Source organism: Lycium ferocissimum, chromosome 2, assembly GCF_029784015.1.
Source record: "Lycium ferocissimum isolate CSIRO_LF1 chromosome 2, AGI_CSIRO_Lferr_CH_V1, whole genome shotgun sequence".
NCBI classification, from domain to species: domain Eukaryota; kingdom Viridiplantae; phylum Streptophyta; class Magnoliopsida; order Solanales; family Solanaceae; genus Lycium; species Lycium ferocissimum.
The window spans coordinates 27113322-27133676 of record NC_081343.1 but is presented as its reverse complement, the minus strand read 5'-3'; the positions used below and the strand labels follow the sequence as shown (position 1 = coordinate 27133676).

At 36.2% G+C, this 20355-nt stretch overlaps 2 protein-coding genes across 4 annotated transcripts; one reads left to right on the top strand and one right to left on the bottom strand.

The window, feature by feature from the left end:
- Positions 1-7057: 7057 nt before the first annotated feature.
- On the top strand, positions 7058-11964 carry LOC132034434 (eukaryotic translation initiation factor 6-2). Its single transcript, XM_059424787.1, has 8 exons — positions 7058-7164; positions 8084-8133; positions 8213-8309; positions 8687-8772; positions 8871-8915; positions 10788-10918; positions 11184-11294; positions 11563-11964. Exons 2-8 carry the CDS (start codon positions 8124-8126, stop codon positions 11818-11820), a joined length of 738 nt encoding a protein of 245 aa, XP_059280770.1. The 5' UTR covers positions 7058-7164; positions 8084-8123; the 3' UTR covers positions 11821-11964.
- Positions 11965-13029: 1065 nt separating this feature from the next.
- On the bottom strand, positions 13030-19425 carry LOC132034413 (probable ubiquitin-like-specific protease 2B). Of its 3 annotated transcripts, none has more exons than XM_059424772.1 (8): positions 19184-19425; positions 16595-16768; positions 14843-15152; positions 14081-14248; positions 13861-13992; positions 13693-13774; positions 13511-13624; positions 13030-13386 (listed from the first exon to the last, which is right to left on the bottom strand). In XM_059424772.1, the coding sequence occupies exons 1-8, from the start codon at positions 19194-19196 to the stop codon at positions 13249-13251; spliced, it is 1131 nt and encodes a 376-aa protein (XP_059280755.1). In that variant the 5' UTR covers positions 19197-19425; the 3' UTR covers positions 13030-13248. The 3 variants fall into 3 exon arrangements, with proteins under 3 accessions (XP_059280755.1, XP_059280746.1, XP_059280763.1); XM_059424763.1 differs by lacking the exon at positions 19184-19425 and adding an exon at positions 17682-17800; XM_059424780.1 differs by lacking the exon at positions 19184-19425 and adding an exon at positions 17642-17661 and having other exon boundaries at positions 14843-15305.
- Between the last annotated feature and the right edge of the window lie 930 nt (positions 19426-20355).

Below are 20355 nucleotides of genomic sequence, written 5' to 3'. Positions count from 1 at the left end.
CTGTGACCATTTGACGCTGGGCTGGTTCCATTTGACGGACCGTAGGATTTCCTACGGACCGTCAAAAATTCTACGAGGCGTCAAATGGTCTGTAGGATTTCTCTGCTCAGATAGTCTGTCGTAGAATGGCCATAACTTTTTACTCAGGCGTCACATTGATGAGCGGTTTATTGAGTTGGAAACTAGACTCGATGAAATTTAATTTGGGAAAAAGAAACACACGAAAACTCCTCATATTCTAGGAGATATGCCCCCACTAATGTGGACCAAAATTTTGTCCGAAAACTTTGCCAAGTTTTACCAAAGTTCCCACACTCTCAATTCCTTTATTTGTTTGTTCTTAAATCCTTATGGAACCTTCTTAACACTTATTTAACACTTCATTAACAATCCAAGGGACATTACAACTCTTCTCCAAAACTTCATTAAGTCATCATTAATTCGATACTCGTAAATCTTGCCCGACACATGACATATACCTTACTTTCCTTACCAACTTTCGTCTCCTACTTCAAATGTCTTTGGAAATCTTAATTAGGGCCATTAAATACTATTTCTTACTTATCAAAACACCGTATACATCTTATCCTTCGTCAGCCTATTCACTGTACGTTAACGGGAATTTTTCAAGGTGTAACACATACTCGGTATATTATCGGGACTGACTCCCCTATTACTCGAGGGGCTGCGTTCATGCCTGCAGGTTCAGGTAGACAGAGAGGCGATCCAGCTCAGTAGGGCTTCTCCTCAGCTGTAGTCGGTGCGCTCCACTTGATCCGGAGCTGCGATCTATTTTGCTATGCTATTTTGAGATGTATATATATATATATATATATATATATATATATATATATATATATATATAGAAGAAAGACATAAAAAAATAGAAGACCCTACTATGAGTATAAGAATAATGACATTAGAAACCGAATAAACGAATTAGAAACCAAAGGTTATATAAATTAGAAAAAGAAGCAAATAGAGAAGATGAAGAAATACATCTATCTAATATACAACCGTTTAAGAACAATACTATATATATATATATATATATATATATAGTTATGGCGAGGTTCGTCCCGTCCTTTCTACGCTTATTCCATTAGAGGTCCGTAGGGGCCAGTTGTATGTAGTTGGTACATGATGTAGCCTTGTCGGCTCTCATTCTTTTGTTGTACGACGCATATGTACCTAGTCGGTTTGCCTCAGAAAGACGTTCCTTTCGGTATATATATATATATATATATATATATATATATATATATATATATATATATATATGCATGCAGATGGTTGATAGTTCTTGATGCATATCTCTTGATGTTGTTCTTGTATAATTCAGTTATGAGTCGTGAATGGGCCACCCTATCTTTCAGTAAGCTTCAGGTACGAATAGAGGGGTGCTTGGTCAATAGAGGTCAGGCACTCATCACGATTCATCGGTTTGGGTCATGACATCTGGTATCCGGCCCGACCAAACAGAGTGCCCCCACACCTTGCCGTGGTATGAGACATAAGCATAACATAAAAGGATCCAATTCGGTTGTCCGGTGTCGTCCTAACGGGTAGATTAACCACCCCCTACGTTGGCATACGCGAAGCCAGTCGTTCCGAGCCTTCCCGATAAACCTACGCTACTCCCAAAAAAATAAACATGGATATAGGTGGCATCTAAGCCTATGGTTTGTATAACATAACTTGTAAGTATGACTTGTAGACATGATTCGTAAACATGACTTGTAAACATGATTCGTGAGTATAATATAGCATGAATATAAGTATGTAGTATGAATTGTATGAAAACATGGAAAGCATGTAGATTTTCATGAAAATAAGCATAATAGGTCATATCTTGTATTTAAGAAACTATGGGATCCAAAGCATGGGTATTTATGGATTACGGACAGATTCTTAATAACCAAAATGGAATATCAAGAATACAATAATGAATTATTAATATGAACATGGTATGTCATGGTACATGTAACTTAGGCTCACCATGAATTAGAGTAGAAACCCTAGATTTATGAAACTTCGTATTTCATAGATGAACATGAGTGGGGAAGAACAATGATGTTCCCACACGTTGATAGAAACCCTACATACCTTAATCGCTCCAAAAGCTTGAGAAAAGTCTGAATCTTAAAGAACAATTTCAAAAGCTTGAACCTTGAGATGGGTTTTCTTGAAAACCCTAAGGTTGTAGTGTAGCATCTTGTTAAGAATCCATGTATAAGTGTTAGAATTACTTAGGGATACATTGGAAAGACTTACCTTGATGTGGAGGATGAGGAGAGGAGAGAAAAGTCGTGCTAGGGAGTGGAGAACTGAAAAATGGAATAGAAATTCGGAAAAACGCGACTTTAATGAACCTCGGGGTTGTCTACATTGGCATCTATGCCGCAGATGGTCTTTTGCGGTCGCAGATGCTAAATCATATGAAGTATAATGCTAGAAACTTCGGGATGAAATTTTGGCGTCGCAGACACTTGTCCGGTGGACTGCTCTGCGACCCTTCAGTAAAACGGCGATAACTTTTTGTACAGATGTCCATTTGACCTCCATAATATACCATTGGAAATTTATTGCAAAGATATAAAACTTTCATGGACGAAGTTTTCCCAAATTCCTTATATATTTTCCCAAATACTCACTTGAAGTGAGACCCTGTGCAAACTCACTCGAAAACAGGCTCTGTAGGGTATCTTCTGACTTTACTTTTCCCAAGGACTCTTCTTATGACTTGATTGGTTTTCGAAACACTTCATATACTCCTCATCTTGGTTCCATTATGTTCCCATCATATGAGTTATACCATATCCCGAAGGTACGAGGTGTTACAATATCTGACATACTTGTCTCTCTCTCCCTTGTTGTTCCATTGTCAAATGAAAGAGGAAAGTTGTTATTGAGAAATGGAATATTGATTTGCATATTATAATATGAATCTGAGTATTTTATGATTTGACGTGATTAATTGAGGCTGAAGTAGTGCAAGGCATGCATCTCATACTTCATATGTGATTTGTTACATTTGTGTTTGCATTCATCTCTCTATCAATATTTCACTTATCATCGGAAAAATGAAGGATAACGAAAATGGCTTGAAATTGTGATATGTACTTTAAGACAAGTCACAGATGAGATCTTGATATGATTTACTGTTGAATTTGATTCCATGCATTGACATCTCATCCATTTACAGGCATGATTGGTTACAATGAAAACAATGATAGCCTGTATGGCAAGTGGTAACAATGATATCATGTGTGGCAAATGGTAACGATGATAAAGGAAATAAGGCACTGATGACGAAAGTAATATGGAAATCGTGATTCGAGGTCTTTACCGGAGCGGTTCGAGTACTCGCTGCCTGAGGTTTCTTGCCGGAACGAGGGTGTACATGGACTTCACGGGTCCTCCAGGGTCATGGCTATTGAGACTTGGAGGTTTCCGTCCTTAGCATGTGTGTACGGTACAAAAATTTGGTCAGTGCATTGCATGTATTGCATCCCATTTGAATTGTACTTCATATCATTACATCGCATATTAACTTATGGACTTCTTGTTGGCGATTTAATTGAGTTGTTGACTGTTTGTTAAGTGAATACTTGAGACTTGGCGGACTTGGGGATTAGAAGCTTGCATCTAGGCTATGACCAGAGAATATTGAGACCTACTGTGCTTATTATTATTGTGTAACATTATCCGAACATGCTTAGTGACTGTACTTGATAGCTTAATTATGCTACTTGTTGATTTCTACACATTTGTATGCGTTAGCTAATCATTGTAGGCCTATGATACCTACAAGTACGTGTGTTTGTACTCATGCTACTCTTGCTATACCCTTTTTTGGGATGTAGAGTTGTTCCAGGTTTATGTTCGAGCTATTGGGATAGATTCTGAGAATTTCACGGTGATGTCCTTGTGAGCCGCTAGCCGGATCTGCATTAGTCCAAGTCTCTTTTGGCACATACAAATATTATTTTCAATCATAATTGTCAAAATTTTAAGTCTTAACTTATCAGGACTTGATCTTTTTATACACCGAGCTCTTTATTTGCATACTTGAATATGACCAAAATTCTCCGGGCTTGGGTTTATTTACATACGTCGAGCGGTTCCAACCATAGACCAAAAGAAGGAGGTATTATATTGACGAAATTTATTCTCTTCGATTCGTTTGACCTCTAATTCTTACAACACTTTCTTAACACTTGTTTTAAACCATCACTATCCTTATAAGGACCGTAATCACTATGAGTTCTTATTGGTTTACTTATGACGCAACTTACCATACAAAAGTACGAGGTGTAATAGTTTCGCACTCATACTACACTTGCTGCACTCTTTTGTGGTGCATATTCGATTCCGAGTACTAGCGGGCCCCATGGAGCGCAGTGAGTCCGAATAGTGTTGATTGGAGCTACCTGGCTGTCTCGCCGCACCCTTCTCCCTCTATCTCTTTTATTATTCTGTCTTCTAGTATTCAGACAGTGTATTTCCATATTTTCGACAGTGTATTTCTGTTTTCGGACTTGTATAGTATTGTAGGTTTATGAACAAAAACACAAGACCTCAAAAGTAGATTTTGTCAAAAGAAGTCCCATGAACATTCAAAATCAGGGAAATAGAGAGGATCAAGTCTAGAGGATGAGTCAAAAGAAAAGGAGTTGTAAAAAAGCGCATCCACTTCCATAGGCAGAGGACGGAGATAAAAAGGGGCACCAGGAACTGATTTCCCAAATATCATAGGGAACCTAGTACATGGAGAGAAGAATAAACAGCAGGAGGATGAACTATTATTGAAAAGTTTGGTGAGTCATTGTACTCCAACCTTTTCAAGACACTTTCAAACCTTTTCAGACCGTTGACCAATTCAACCATTTTTCCACCTTGAATCTTGTTCAATCCATAAACACCTGCAATCTCATTATCAACTGAGACCACTCGATTGATCTCATCCACTTGAAAATTCGTATAAAAGTTGTGAACTCAACTTTTTATAAATTCTAATTTCGTAGTATGAAGAAAAAGTTTCATTATTTAATTAAAGAAAAATAAAAGGAGAGTGCTACTTTAAAAACAAAAAGAATCAAAACCTTAAGAAAACATTATGAAAAGACATATCTTACTAAAGAAAGAAGCTTTTAGATAAGAATAAAGAAGAATGATGAGAGATTACATTGGAAACACAAAATTTAAGATAGACTAAAAAGTATATGCTTTTTAAGAAAACACTTTTTGGGTTTCTTTCTATCTAGACATAAAAATATCTATCTGCTTGTACCTATTTATTCCCTTTAAAAAATTGCACTAAAATAATTATGCACGTTGTATACCTTTGGGATATAAAATTTATATTTTGTATACATAAAGATATACAACAGTAAAAATAATTGAATCACACTGTTGTATATCATTAAGGTACACAATATGTGAATTGTATTCTCCGAAGTTATACAACACATGTACCCACCGTATATTTTATGAATATTTTTAAATATAAAATGTAATATATTCTTAAATTACATTTTCACGTAATCTTTTTGGCCTCTCAATCTCTCAGACACACCACATAAATATCTCAATATCTTTTAGTCATACCGGACACAAGCAAACTCCCCCAATGGATAGGGGAAGTGTGAATAATTTATAGCTAATGAAAGTTGATGATGAAATATATCATGAGTTGTCAGATAATGACACAATCTAGCTTGATGCAACATGCAAGAATATTGATATTTTATTAGTACTTGTATATTTTTGTGCATGCTTGTATTCAAAGGACCATAATGTATATACTATGTATATGTGTATAATGAATATAATTAATGGTATTTTTACTTTAGCTAATGCTATACTAGAAGGAAAAAAATTAATTTATACTTATAGTTATGAGAATCTGTATACTATCACATAGAAGATCGAACAATTGAAATTCTTTCTTCGTTTATTTTCTTTTAGTTTTGATTCTTTGTTGAATTACGTTGAAGTAAGTTATCACTCTCTATAATAGTGTTTTGTTATGTGATTCATGCAAGTGTATGCCGTTGGACATTTCTTAATAAAATTCATTGCCCCTCCCCCCATCTCTCAAGTAACGATTAACTTGCATGAAAAATTCATGTCAATTTACTTTTAGTTTGTTTTTCTTATAAACATAATCAAAATGTAGTATTCCCTTCTTAATATTTTTTCAGAAGAAAGTGGTCTCAGAAAAATAGTAGAGAAAGAATGAACAAGAAGATGAAAAAATGACTCTTTTTGAGAATTCAATTTTGATTATTCAAGTGTACATCAAGTATTGTAACTCATATATCAGGACAATTGTATTCACTGATAAAAATTGTACAATAGTTCTAACAAATAATATCTTCCTATAATGATGACATAAACTTAAGCTCCAGGACGTAACTTCAACATTTTGGGACTCCATATATGAATCGTTTACGACCACAAAAAAAATCTTGGTTAGACAAATTAACCTCTTTTATGTCATTTTCTACTTTTTTAAATTTGCCGAATCCCCAAATTACTAGCGTGGAAGTGGTGACCAAACCAATAATTTCATTAATGGTATTTAATATATTAATTGAATAATTTTCTATATGTATCGTGTCGTGTAATTAGTTTTCTCACAAAGAATCGACGGGTATGAGACCAATCTATGTTAAATGTCGGGTCAAGTTATTGAAATATGCTTTAACCAAAAAAATATTTAAATATACCTTAAAGAGTGTTCTAAGTTATTTCTCTGATTTTTTTTTTTTCCCTTTCTTTCTCAGAATTGTGTTATATTCACTTAAAATTCAAAATTACTAATTTGACCTTTGTCTTGTCTCCATCTCTTTTCAAAGCAAGTCTTTTTTCCACGGGTTTGACCAAATTAGCATCACTTTTCTTGATTAGCAAATTTCAGTTGACCTAAGAACTGCAAGACTTACTTACTTGGGGCCCAAGAAAATTGAGGCCCAAATCCTTTTAGCATTGGGGAGTCCAAATAGACTCCACTGAACCCAATAACTTGGGCCCAACTTGGAATTATAATGTGTCTATTTATTCCTAGCTTTTCTGCAATAAAAATCGGTATAAGCAGCTACAAACTTTCACCGCTAACCTCTTCAGCCGCCCAATATCTCTCTTCGGCAAAATCGAATTGTAAAGTTGCTCTCTTTCTTTATTTTTGTTATTACGCTATACCCTAATTTGCATAAAATTAAAAAAAAGGACGAACTACGATTAGGGTTTCATTTTTTTGTCTACGTAAAGAAGGATATATAATGTTTAATTTGCGTTCTTATAATATCTCCTAATTTGTCATGATTTTGTTGTCTGCTGATTGGTATTACGGGTTATTTTTCGAATGAAAGGAAGAAATAAAAACAAAGTATAACAGTTCAAAGATGAAATCTTTATTTAGTTCTTGACACGTAAATTTCCGAAGAATTTTTTATTGTTAATTAGATGATTTGTGGTTATTAAGTATTGTTGGTTATTTATCGAATCAAAGAGTAAAAAGGGGGAAAAAACAAAGAAAAGATTAAGCTTAAAGATGAAATTTTTATTTAGCTCCCGGCACGTAATTTCAAGTGATTATCTGTTTCTTAATGAGATGATTTCGTTGTCTGGTTATTAGTATTAGTGGTTATTTTCCTGAATCAAATAAAGAAAAGATGAACTTTTTATTTAGCTCTTGGCACATAAATGTCTAGTGATTGTGATTATTAATTAACGAAATAATGGTTTCGATATCGAACCATTTCAAACTTAAGCATTTGAATTCTTTTTGTTTGAGATTGCCATTTCTGTTAAAATTAATCTAAACAGCCATAGTTTATGTTAGCATTTATAAAACTTGACATTGAATAGTTTTCATATTTTATAAAACTTGACATTGAATAGTTTTCATATTAAGTAAATAACAATGGACAGATATAGAGGATTCATGAAGCTGAATCCTTCTTGTTTGGTATGGAGACAGAGTCTATTAATTGAAGACCATATATTATTGGAGAATTCTATGTAGTTATCTTCCTTCTTCTTTGTTAACATGTGTGTCATTTTTGCCTATTGACAGATCTCCCAAGCTCCTAGCAATTCTGTTTTTCAAGCTAGCAATGGCTACTAGTGAGTACTTAGTCAATTGCCAAAACATGTATTAACTTTGTTAAGTTATTTTTGTAATGATTTTTGCATAATTGTGCAGGGCTTCAATTTGAAAATTCATGTGAAATTGGAGTTTTCTCAAAGCTGACCAATGCATATTGCTTGGTCGCTATTGGGGGTTCTGAAAACTTCTACAGGTTTGTTTTTTAATGTTCAAATTATCAGTTGCTTAATATTTGGTGATATTGGAAATTCATTTAGTTTGAAACTAAAAGATTTTGAAAAAGAAATATTGGAGCTGAGTGTTCAGAATTTCCTAAACGAGAACAAGGAAATCAGAGATAAAAAGTTGAATAAGTACTTAAGTGAGGAATGTGGAAAATGACAATGAATCAAGTGGGAAAAAGATAGGTTTCTTATGTTCCCTTCCCAGTCTTTTCGTTGTTCCCTATTTAGCAACGTTAAAAATTGACCCCAATGTCTTATCACAATAATAAAAGTTGTACCCATTGTTATAATCTAGTTTTCAGGTTCTCAACTCAGTGAAAATGATGTGATCTGTATTTTTTTCCAGCACATTTGAGTCCGAGTTATCAGGTGTTATCCCAGTGATCAAAACCTCCATTGGAGGAACGAGGATAATTGGAAGACTCTGTGCCGGTACTTGACAACAACTCTAGCTATATTGGAAATTTAAGGTCCAGTTTCCCAGTGATCTCTACTGAGTAACTAATTTTCAATTCTCTGATTTTGTGCAGGAAACAAAAACGGGCTTCTCTTGCCTCACACTACTACAGATCAAGGTAATAATATATTCTTCATGCTCTAGAAATATCTTTCTTATTTGCGATAATGTGATTAACAGTATATTTCAGCGAGTTTTACTTTTGTAAATCTTTGAGGAAGAGATTCGTAACTGGACAAGTATTCAAGATATAGAAATCCATGTTTTTGTGTGGTGTGTGTTCTTCTTAATTAACAGTGTTTCCCAGCCAGCTTATCCGCACCTCAACTATTCCATCGGGTACGTGCCACTTCCGGCTAACACAGGTATACGGGCAACCTACCAAGGCTTAAATAGATGGAAAAAAATTACCTACTATGTTTTGTGTCTGCTTGGATAATGAACCCTGGTATCAAAGGTTCACACCCACTTCATTGACCTCCTGGCCACACCCTTGGTGTTCCCGGGTGTACCATTGTAGGTTATGATGTTAAGTCTTAGAGATTCTTTTGGTGGTTTAATCATCTGTTACACTTTGATCCCTACAATCTCAAAAAAATCTCTTGATTTTTTCCCCAATGACAAAGGAACTTATGGGCGGGGCATTTCGGGGACTAGCCCGCTTCCCTAAATACTTTGATTTCTAATATTCCCAGGGTCAGGGCTGTCTTTAATCCATGGATACATGCTTCTTCATCTTCTGTGGTACTCTAAGCTCCAACAAAGTTCCGCTTAATGGCAATGGGGGTGTTATGAGCTAATTTTTTTCTCCTGATGTGTACTAGCTTTGTTCACTTATTTGTTTTTCATTTGGGTTTATCATGTAAACTTAGGTCATGTTTGGATTGGCTGATTTTGAATTGGAGAATTTGATAACAATTTTGATGCCTATGTTAAACTTGACAATATGTAATAGTTTTTATATCAAAATAAGGGTTTTGGACCTTCAAAAGACAAAACTAAGGGGTTTGGATACCGCCTAAATTGACGGAAGTTCTGAATCCATTAAATATGGTAAAAGTCTGTTAAAAATTAAAATTGCAACTCCTACCTATTTATCCAGGCAAACTAATATTTCAGTGTGCAAATGTATGTAATTTCAATCACTTTGCTCAAACTGAGCCTTTGAGAAACTTTCTATATCTCACATGTAGATGGACGTTGGATCTTTTAATTACGTGGAGTTAGGTAGAGAAAGAGTTTTTAAAGAGAAGTTGGTATAAAACATCTGCAGCCCTTTAACTATTGCGAGTCTGTGAGATGACTGCAAAAATCATATTAACTGTTCAGTTTAAACAATGTGCAACTCATCTTTGTGCAAATGATACCAATTTAAGTAGTTACTTTGTCCTTTAAGTTGCAACATATCTTTGCGCAAACAAAAATTGCTTTGATAAGACCTATCAGAAAAACTGCCTTGGTAAGTTATTTTTCACTACATTATTTGAATCAATATCATTGGACAAACTGGGAGTAGTTTTTAGGAGGACTTGTTATGGTTATTCATTCGCACTTGCTGAAATCCTTTTCTCGTTGCCCCCACTATGTTTCTGCGATGCATGACACATATTTGGGATCTTAATAATTGGCTAATGCATCAGGAGAAGACAACACTTCCTTTTTTGGAATTTGTTAGTTGGGAAGTAGTTGGAGCATTACCAGTGATGTATGATTGAAAATGACAATCTAGACCTGATTGCGTGATTCTTGTGTAGCATTTATGGTTTTATATTTCCTTTAAATTTAAATAGTAGGAGCATGAAGATGGTAATGTGTCAAAAAAACTTTGACATACTAGTGCTTGATTAACACTCGATATCCCATGCTCATCTAGTGTGACAGAAGTTTTGCATGAAATATTAAGTTCCGCCCCCACTAAAGCTGAATTAACTTCTATCTGGTCACGTCTTTGACTTTGGTTCTGCCTTTTTATTTATGTTTCTGCTGGAAGAACTTCAGCACTTGAGGAACAGTCTGCCAGATGGAGTTGTGGTTCAGCGAATTGATGAGCGATTATCTGCCCTGGGAAACTGCATAGCGTGCAATGATCATGTTGCTCTTACACATACGGATCTTGACAAGGTAATTAATCTTTTTGGCTACTTTTCGCGACAAATTGGAATGATATGTGTAGATCTCTGGCGTTTATTCCTCCTCATATTAGCTCCATCATCCTTTACTTTTCCTTTTCTATTCCTATTGTTTCGTCTCAACTAGAATTCACAAAAACAAAAAAACAAAAAAAACCTAGCATGATCGTCATGGAGCTCTAGTTGTGAGTTTCTCTTCGCATCATTGATTAACTTTGGTACCGTCACCTAAGATTGTCAGATGGTATTTTTGTCAGGAAACTGAAGAGATGATTGCTGATGTTCTCGGGGTGGAAGTTTTCAGGCAAACAATAGCAGGGAATATTCTTGTTGGCAGCTATTGTGCTTTCTCAAACAATGGAGGCTTGGTAAGTAGACTATCTTAAATGGAGGGAACTGGGCTGGGGCGGACATTTCTGGTGTATACACACCAACTGATGCATAAACGTGTGTTTTCACACACTGTTATCACTAAACGTTAGTTACTTATGCACATTGTCCCCTCAGTTTGTCACTTAGCTGTGATAAAAAAAATATGCTTTGGTGTAATCATTGGGTACTGGTGTTTTACATAGTGATAACTGCAGGTTGTTACAGGCGTGGGGGCTAAAATAGAAATATGTTGTTTTGTTACAGGTACATCCTCACACATCCATTGAAGACTTGAATGAGCTTTCAACTCTTCTTCAGGTTCCTCTGGTTGCAGGAACCGTGAACCGCGGTAGTGAAGTGATTGCTGCTGGATTGACTGTCAATGACTGGACAGCATTTACCGGCTCAGACACTACTGCAACAGAGTTGTCTGTTATTGAAAGCGTTTTCAAGCTGAGGGAGGCTCAACCTACTGCTATTGTTGATGAGATGAGGAAATCATTGATCGACAGTTACGTTTGAGTTGTAATTTAAATTGCATGTACTACCAAATTCTGTGAAAGTTTGAGCTGCTGCTTTAATTTTGTGTTTCCTGTGTTACAAGGTCTCACTTGATAATGCACAGATTTATGGTTAATCTTAATTGAGTTTTCTGTTTTTTCGAGTGTATAATGTAGTACGTTATCCAATCAGGGATTGTTTCGAGTATAAGAAAATTTGATCTCCATATAATTTCTCTGTATTTTTACAAATACAGCGCTTCATTTGCAGTCTAAAATCTTGCATAATATTTCTCTCTACTCCAAATTAAATTTCGCGTAAAAAGCTATGTGAAACATAATACCAGAAGTTGGATGCTATAAGCCTATAACAGCTGCAAGAAATTATGTATGGCGTGTGATAAGAATGTGTACTAGCTTCGATCATGGTTAAAAGTTTTTAAGGACAAAGATGCTTTAAATTAGGGAAATTCTACATTTATGGTCTACGCATTATGGTCTACGCATTATTGTCTACGTTCTTTGCATAACAATCTTGATATTGCAATTCAATGTGCTTGGTGAACAGTCCTGGCATTATAATTCTTGCATAATTAGCCCGTAGATCAAATGATCCGTAAGTCACATAGTTCATATAGAATAAATAGTCCAAAGCTTGGATGAAAGACGGTTGACTTGGTCAACTGGCAACCCATAAAGAAGGGAAAAAGAGTAACTACGACGTATCCAAATACTGCATTCAGAGCTTAAATCATTTGTCAATTCGATTATAACTAGTATGAGATTTCATTACAAATGGTAGATATCTAAATTGGTGCCTGCCTGAATCCATCTTTGGTGTGAAATACCAAAGACAATGCGAATGAGAACAATTCTTGTTCAGAAGCTCGTCTCAACAAATACTTAGTGGTGATAGCTTAGGGGGTGTTTGGATTGTCTTTTTAGAAAAAGTTTATAAGCTAAAAGTCTTAAGTTGACCAATTTTTTACTTTTAGCTTATTTTTGTACTTTCTTAGCCTAAAAGTAAGTGCTTAAAGCACTTTTGTCGTGATACCTTAAATTGGTTGAACTCAGTGATGGCCACAGGTGACAGGCCGCAGGCCACCAACAAACTTTATCAATATCTATAGTCTCATTTGCTAGTAAATCTATTATCCTTGTAGTTTTTCCCTTCTAATTCACAGTACCAGAGACAACTTTCAGAAAAGGGGCATCATTCAACACCGCGTCCTAAAAAAAATTATTTTATGTATAAATAATCCAAAAAAAAACACATGTACATTTACACTTGTAAATAATACTCTACAAAGTAAATATTAATTTGAAACATGAAGTAAAGCCTTAAACCACCATAGTTCAAGAGCCAAACCACTTAAAAAGTTAAATTGTGAAAATAGGCCGAGACCTCTCTTACTAAAAATCCTGAGCCACTGCTATTTCACTGACACTGCTAACTATGATCTAGACACACAACATCATCCCCGTCATCTAGGAGGCATGCATCAGAATTGGAAGTACTGGCAGCAGTAGATTGCAGTTCTTGGAAAAAGCATTCCAACCGTTCAACAGTAAACCAGTCTTCTGTCATCTATAAAGCAGCACCAAATGGCAAAAAACATCCCATTATAACGAGTATTACACAATTTCTTGATATGTAGAAGGTATGGATCTTTCAAGATGATGGCGTAAAAGTATCAGTGGGAGGAACTCACAAAGTAAGGGTAGCCCTCCGAAATGCTAAAATTCTCTGGAGCACTCTCTAAGAAGAGGTTTATATAATACAAAACAAAATTGCCACAGTCTTCATCATTTCTCTGCTGGGGAACCTGAAACTTATATATGAGCAAGCGTTGCAAAAGGACAGAGATTAGACGACGACGCAACATATTATCACCTTTGGAATCATTAGAGGGATTTTCCTGATCTGGTCCTTGGTTTCTGGCCTATGCTCTGCCTTGAATAGGTCTATAACAAATCTGCAACGGGAACACTGCTATCTTAATGGATTATCATTTCAAAGTAAGCCCAGAATGGAAGAGTAGGCAGAAGAAAAAAAAAATACTTTCTGATCCCAGGTTCAAATCTCACAGGGTCAGCTGTCCGCAAAGAATCAAGCAACAACATGCAAGGACTTCTTGCTTTAGATTGTAAACTTTCACCAAAGTGACAAAAGATCAGGAGACTCCAGTGATGCCTGGCAATGTGGGAACACAGTCTATAGAGGCATATCTAAAATGTAGAATTCTACATTATACTGCTAGTACATAAGAAGAAATACTTACCAGAGAACAATGGGAACAAGAACATACTTCTTTGAGAATATATTCTTTTTTGTAATCCAGTTCAACACCTTAGCTTTGTGAGAACGTTCTGAATACAAGGAGAACCACAAGCTGTCAAGGTATGTAAATGCATTTCTCCTATCTTCTGGATGCCATTTCCATATGCTCCTACATAAACCCCCAAAAGTTAGGCTTACACGAAAAAGTGATAAATCTCGGCGTGCTTACACTCTGTTGGTTCTATAAAGAGGAGGAAAGGGTAAAGGAGAGAAAGTTCATTGGTAGTATTCATCATTTACCTCCGGCTGTTTGAAACAGATGGAAAGGAGGTAAATATGCTTCCTCCTTCCTGTCCAATCTTGGAGAGGCTAAAAAAAAGCTTACTTGGAGGGGCACCGACCTCTATACATTTAGTCCAGCCCGATGCACGAAGCATCCCACGTTAACGTAGGGTCCAAGGAAGGGCCGCACCCCAACGGTGTGATGTAGGCTGTCTACCCTGAAGCAAGCATCAATGGATGATTCTACGGCTCGAATCCGTAAGCTATAGGTCACACTGAGACAATTTTACCATTGCTCCAATGCTCCCTTTAATCGACCTCTCTACATTCACTTCTCTTTATATTTTACTTCCTCACCAAACAAGAGAAATAACCTTTTTAACTTAGTTTTACTTAACCCTCCACCAACCTTTCCTCACCCCAACCAAACAGTGTTGGATTACGACGTTTAGAAAGAAAAGGATAAGCCATAAATACTTACTCCAAGTAAAGCTCAAATTCCGATGAGCCTAATCCCTTTTGAGTGCTGTTCCTCCTTGATTGACCATGACAACGAGGAACACGCTGTGGGATAACTTCAGAGTCGGTTGTATCATCTGTTATTTTACTTTTCCTTCTTTTTCGTGAATGTGGTCGTGGTTTCAACTGCAAACAACTAGAAGCTTGCTGTGGGATAACTTCAGACTGGCTTGTATCAGTTGTCACCTTACTTTTCTGTGTTAGTGGACGCGATCGTGGTCTGAACTGTGACCAATTTGGGAGTTCTGTATTAATCCTTTCCTGATCAGTCCCTATGGTGGAAAATTGAGCGATCAGCTTTGCAACTTTGAAATAACTAGCACAATGTTCCATGCTCTGGGAGGGGAAGCAACAATGCTCCTTCCCTCTCTGTTTCTTTGATCAGGTAAAGTTAGATTCATTCGATAAGCATCCAGGGGATAAAACTGGGTACAAAAAAGTAGTTAGCTCCTGTACGTCCTTAACCCCTGTCTTTTTTATTTTAAAGGTAAGATACTCCTATTTAAAAACTCAATGCTGCTTCCCACACTCACAAATCCTAATATGGAAAAACTGAGTAAACAGATATGTGACCTTCAAGGTTAGAATGGACAATATCACTGTTCTTACAGTAATTGAAGAGCTATAGCCTGCCAATCACCCACCCCCACAAACGAACACCCCCTCTGTGTAGAAGCTGCAAGGTTGACAGAAAGTTTCTAATCTTAGAAGTGCTTGTTATCTAATACTAATATAAAGTTTCTAATCTTAGAAGTGCTTTGTTATCTAATATATTGGTTTCATTATTTTGATATGTCTCAGGTGATTTGTTCTTATGTTGAGAAAAATAAACTTAACAAAAGTTTTCTGCTAAAATAGGATAGAAGTATGTTGCTCGGACTCGGTGTCGAGTGTCGGATACGGGTACGGACCTAGAGGTCGGATTTGGCATAATCTAAATTTTAAGATTCGGGGGTACGGATCCAGGTGCGGATACGGGTGCGGGGATTCGGCTAAAATAATTCAAAATTATAAGAAAAATAACTAAATCTATGCCTAGAAATAAAAAACAAAAATAATTTTTTGTAGTTGTGTTTCATTTATAATTAAATATTAATTTTTAATTAACTTGAAACTCTTCTACATACAATAAGTGTCCACTCTTCAAGAGCTCTCCATTTCTTTCAATTTGGCCTCAAATTTTTTCTCAGATTGGTCCATGGATTTGGTCAAAGTATCCAATGTCGTTTGACCAGATCCGACACGAATCCGGTGTCGGTGTCGTGTCGTGTCGGACACGGGTGCGGCAGCAAAAGTGAAGGGTCCGAGCAACATAGGTCATAGAACTAAGTGAATCTATGATAGCAGCAAGCAGACAGACAATACAAGGTTAATATGTGCCAGGAATTCACACGTGTGACAAAGTGTGAAAACTAAATTATAAGGACTAGAAATGTACCTTACCCAAAAAATACATAGAATCTTTCACCAGAAATCATAATTTAACCCTCATTAGATAAACTCCATTTGTCCCAAACTTATATCAAATGTAGGCCTTATTTAAGTGTTGATCTGAATCAGAAGAAAACTAATTTTACATCAAATAAAAAACATGAAGTTTATAAATGTGCAGATAAATGTTTATTCCAATTTATAACTAAAATCATTCGAGATAAAGATACACAAGTCAGGAAGCTGATCAAACAATATCTAAGATAGCAGGATATAGTAGTACCAGAAGTTTGTAGTCCCCCTTTTGATCTTTGGCGTTGAGGAACATTTTTAGACAATGAGCAGTTTCCATCGAAGCTACTTGTTTCTTCAGGTACATGGATGCCTTTTAGCGTTTGATTTGCAGGAGCATGTATATCGGCTTGCTGATGATTCACAATTTCAGGGTCAGAAGATTCTACAACAAATCAAGAAATTGAGTCACCAAATAAACTTTGTAATCTCGTACTAAAAATGAAACATACTATGAAGGACTCTCTCAAAACTTCACGGATTATTTTTCTATAAAAGTGCACACCATAAAAGCACAAGATGATCTGTGGAACACCTAGATATAATGTATCCATCTTCATAGCACCAAGATACTGCTTAAAAGGGTCACTATACCAGGTCTTGCAAAAAACTAAAAACTTACTCATAAATATAAGTACTAAAAGATAAGTTGCTTTGAAAAAGGTTCTTGTACTTCCTTTGAATGTAAACGGTAAAATCATAGAAATCAATGAGCCTAGACTGAAATAATAGTTTTTTTTTAATAAGGTAAAAGTTTTCATTAAAAGGGCACCGAGAAGGTACTTAGGGTTACATAAACAAAACAAAAAGCATCAGAAAGAAACAAGCTACTAGACTTTCCTTCCTAATAAGTCTAGAAAATCCATTAGTTGGTCCAGACTGCCTATTGAACTACTCCTACACCAGAAGAACAAATTCTGCAAACAACTATCTTTTATTCTAGAAATAGGAGATCTATGTCCTTTTTCTTTTTTTGAAAGTGGTACTATTGAAGATCTATGTCCTTCAAAACAGGCCTTGTTTCTTTCTAGCCTAGACTGAAATAATAGTAAAACTCTGACACTTCTTATAGAAGAAAGTGTGAGGAGAGCAACTTCATTTTCCTTCCAAGTCCCAATCGAAGAAGGTTAATTTAGCATTTTTTCTGTGGCTGATTTAGCCTTTGGACTGGAAACATCTAACTTCACATTTATTCATAACAACGTAGTTTCATCCTTTTGCTTATGGAATCAGCAAACATGAAACATCAATTTACTACCACTGTCAAAAAGGTATAGTTGGTGTGATGGTACTCGCACCCACTAACTTAAACTTCAGCATCCGCCTCTGTTTGAGTTTGACAGTGTTGATTTAAGTTCTGATAGAAGCATCCAGTTCTTTCGAGGAAGGAGTTACAAAGGGAAGGGGTGATGTAATTTTTGTTTAACTTGATTGTTTTTGCAGGACTATATTGGCTCCTTTCCTCTAAATGAAGTTTCGTGTATTGGGTGTATTTGCAACAACATGAGGAATATATTCAGAATTAAGTTTATTCTGTACCAATCAATCAACTACGCCTCAACTTCAAACTAGACAGTTTCACACATCGTATTCGTGCCGGGTGGATGAAATGTAGGCTCGCATCCGGTGTCCTGTGTGATAAGAAGATACCACCAAACCTTTTTTGTTTTGATCAAGTAAGGTACCACCAAAACATAAAGGCAAATTCTACAGAAGGGTGGTTAGACCGGCTATGTTGTATGGATCGGAGTTTTGGCCAGTCAAGAACTCTCACGTTCAGAAGATGAAAGTTGTGGAAATAAGGATGGCGAGATGGATGTGTGGCCATAATAGGAGAGATAAGATTAGAAATGAGGACATCCGGGATAAGGTGGGAGTAGCCTTGATGGAGGATAAGATGCGGGAAGTGAGACTGAGATGGTTCGGGCATGTGAAGAGGATATGCACGGATGCCCCGGTGCGGAGGTGTGAGAGGTTGGCTATGAAAGGTTTCAGGAGGTGTAGAGGTAGGCCGAAAAAATATTGGGAAAGGTGATTAGACAGGATATGGCGCGACTGCAGGTTACCGAGGACATGACCTTAGATAGGAAGTTATGGAGGACACGGATTAGGGTAGTAGGGTAGAAGGTAGTTGAGTGTTGTCTCGCTTATCCTTTCACGTTGCCAGTTGTAGTATTACACTTGTAGTTTCTTGTTATTCGATTTCGGTTACTATTTATTGTTTCTTGGAAAACAATATCTGTAGGAAAACAAGTTCCTTAAAAATGAGGAAAATGACTTCCCTAGTCGAAGTCGGGAAGACAAGTTCCACAAGTGGCATTCCACATTGATTGCGTCCTCCCCACCCTCCAACATACCTCATTTTCACCTCCATCCCCACCACCCCACGCCCCTACCCTCGATCCCACCCCCACCTCCCACTGTATTTGTCTAGATCATAGACAAATGCTTTTAGGATAATATTTTTTTTGCTTACATACCGAACATAAGAAAAATAAGTAAGGAACACACTTATTTTCCTTCATACCAGACACACCCTCATGTAAGTGTAACAACAAGAACAACAACATGTAAGTGCTATTTTTAATCAAAATTTACAATAACACTCCATTAGTTTATTCTTAGCATAAATTCCAGTGTATTTTGAGAATGTCAGAACTAAAGTTAAAAACTCAATTATTAGGAAGTTGATTGCATCAAGCCCTAGTTTCGCCATAAAATAACTTTTTGTTTAACAAGTTAAAGTTAAATACTTGGCAGCAACGATATATTTATATATGGAGTTTGAGTAAAGAGGTACCTGAATTCGACATTGTTGCGCTATTTCCACTGATTTTCGCTGAACAAGTATCTTTGGAATGTTAAATGAACCAAATTGGGAGTATTTTCGCTTTAAAATGGGATGAACTTTCTGTACAGACTGTTTTCCCTCTTTTTTGAGATTTTGTGCACACTTTCACAGCTTACTGTAACCCAAATTTCTAGGGTAAAGGGTCAAAAATACCCTGTACTTTCTTTTATTAGCGAGGCTTGTCCTCTAAGTTGGGGCTATTTATAACTTTGATGTTAGCAGAGTTAACAAAAGAACCCCTCAATTGGATGAAATCCCCCGAATCAACCTCAATTCTCCAATTTTTCTTAAAATTACCCGATTTTCCCTTTATAACCCGACTAAACCAACTAAACTAATTTAACCCATAAAAATTAAACTCTAAAACTCACCCATTTCATTTCCATTAAACAGGAAAAATCGGGTAATTTTAAATGATGGTTCTGAAGGGTATAGTGATGGTTCTGAAGTGTTATTTAAATGAAAGGGATGTTTTGGTTAATTTGATAGATTTCCAGCAAGTAGTATAACTTAAATATTATTTTCTTGAGATAACTCTCCTAGTAAATTCGGAGCTAATAGTACTTGTAGTAACTATGCTCTTAGAGGATGTTTGGCTAAGCTTATAAGCTAGTCAAACTAGCTTATAAACACTTTTTAACTTATCCATGCGTTTGGTAAATACTGAGATGTTTATAAGTCAAGTGCTTATAAGCCATAATAAGTCATAAGCCATAAGTTGGTCACTCCTAACTTAGAGCCCGTATGGCTTAGCTGATTTAAAGTGGGCAATTTGCAGGATTGGCCTTCGCTGGAGGTGTTCTTTAATTTTTGTCCCTCAAAATGGTGGTATTTAACTTTTCCCCTTCAGGCAGAAATTGGGTCTTAAAGGCAGAATTTGCAAATTTCTGCCTTCCGATTTTTTTTTTTTTAACTGAGTTGGGGTTCGAACTCACAACCTCGGGATATTAGGCGAAGGACAAAACTTAAAGACCACCAATTTGAAGGACAAAAATTAAAGACCACCCCAAATGAAGGGCAATCCGCGCAAAAAAAAAAAAAAGATTTAAAGTAGATGATAAGCATTAAGTGCTGAAGTTGATTTAATAAATAACCAGTTATGCGTTTGGATAAAATTGCTG

Coding starts and splice junctions, on each gene's coding strand:
- LOC132034434 (XM_059424787.1), top strand. Junction 10,919..11,183: donor CACATACGGATCTTGACAAG/GTAATTAATCTT, acceptor TATTTTTGTCAG/GAAACTGAAGAGATGATTGC. Junction 11,295..11,562: donor TCTCAAACAATGGAGGCTTG/GTAAGTAGACTA, acceptor GTTTTGTTACAG/GTACATCCTCACACATCCAT.
- LOC132034413 (XM_059424763.1), bottom strand. CDS start 17,703: ATGCTGAAGTTTAAGTTAGTGG. Junction 14,249..14,842: donor GAATTTGAGCTTTACTTGGA/GTAAGTATTTAT, acceptor GGGTTTATGTAG/GAGCATATGGAAATGGCATC. Junction 13,775..13,860: donor TTTGAACCTGGGATCAGAAA/GTATTTTTTTTT, acceptor TTCCCGTTGCAG/ATTTGTTATAGACCTATTCA.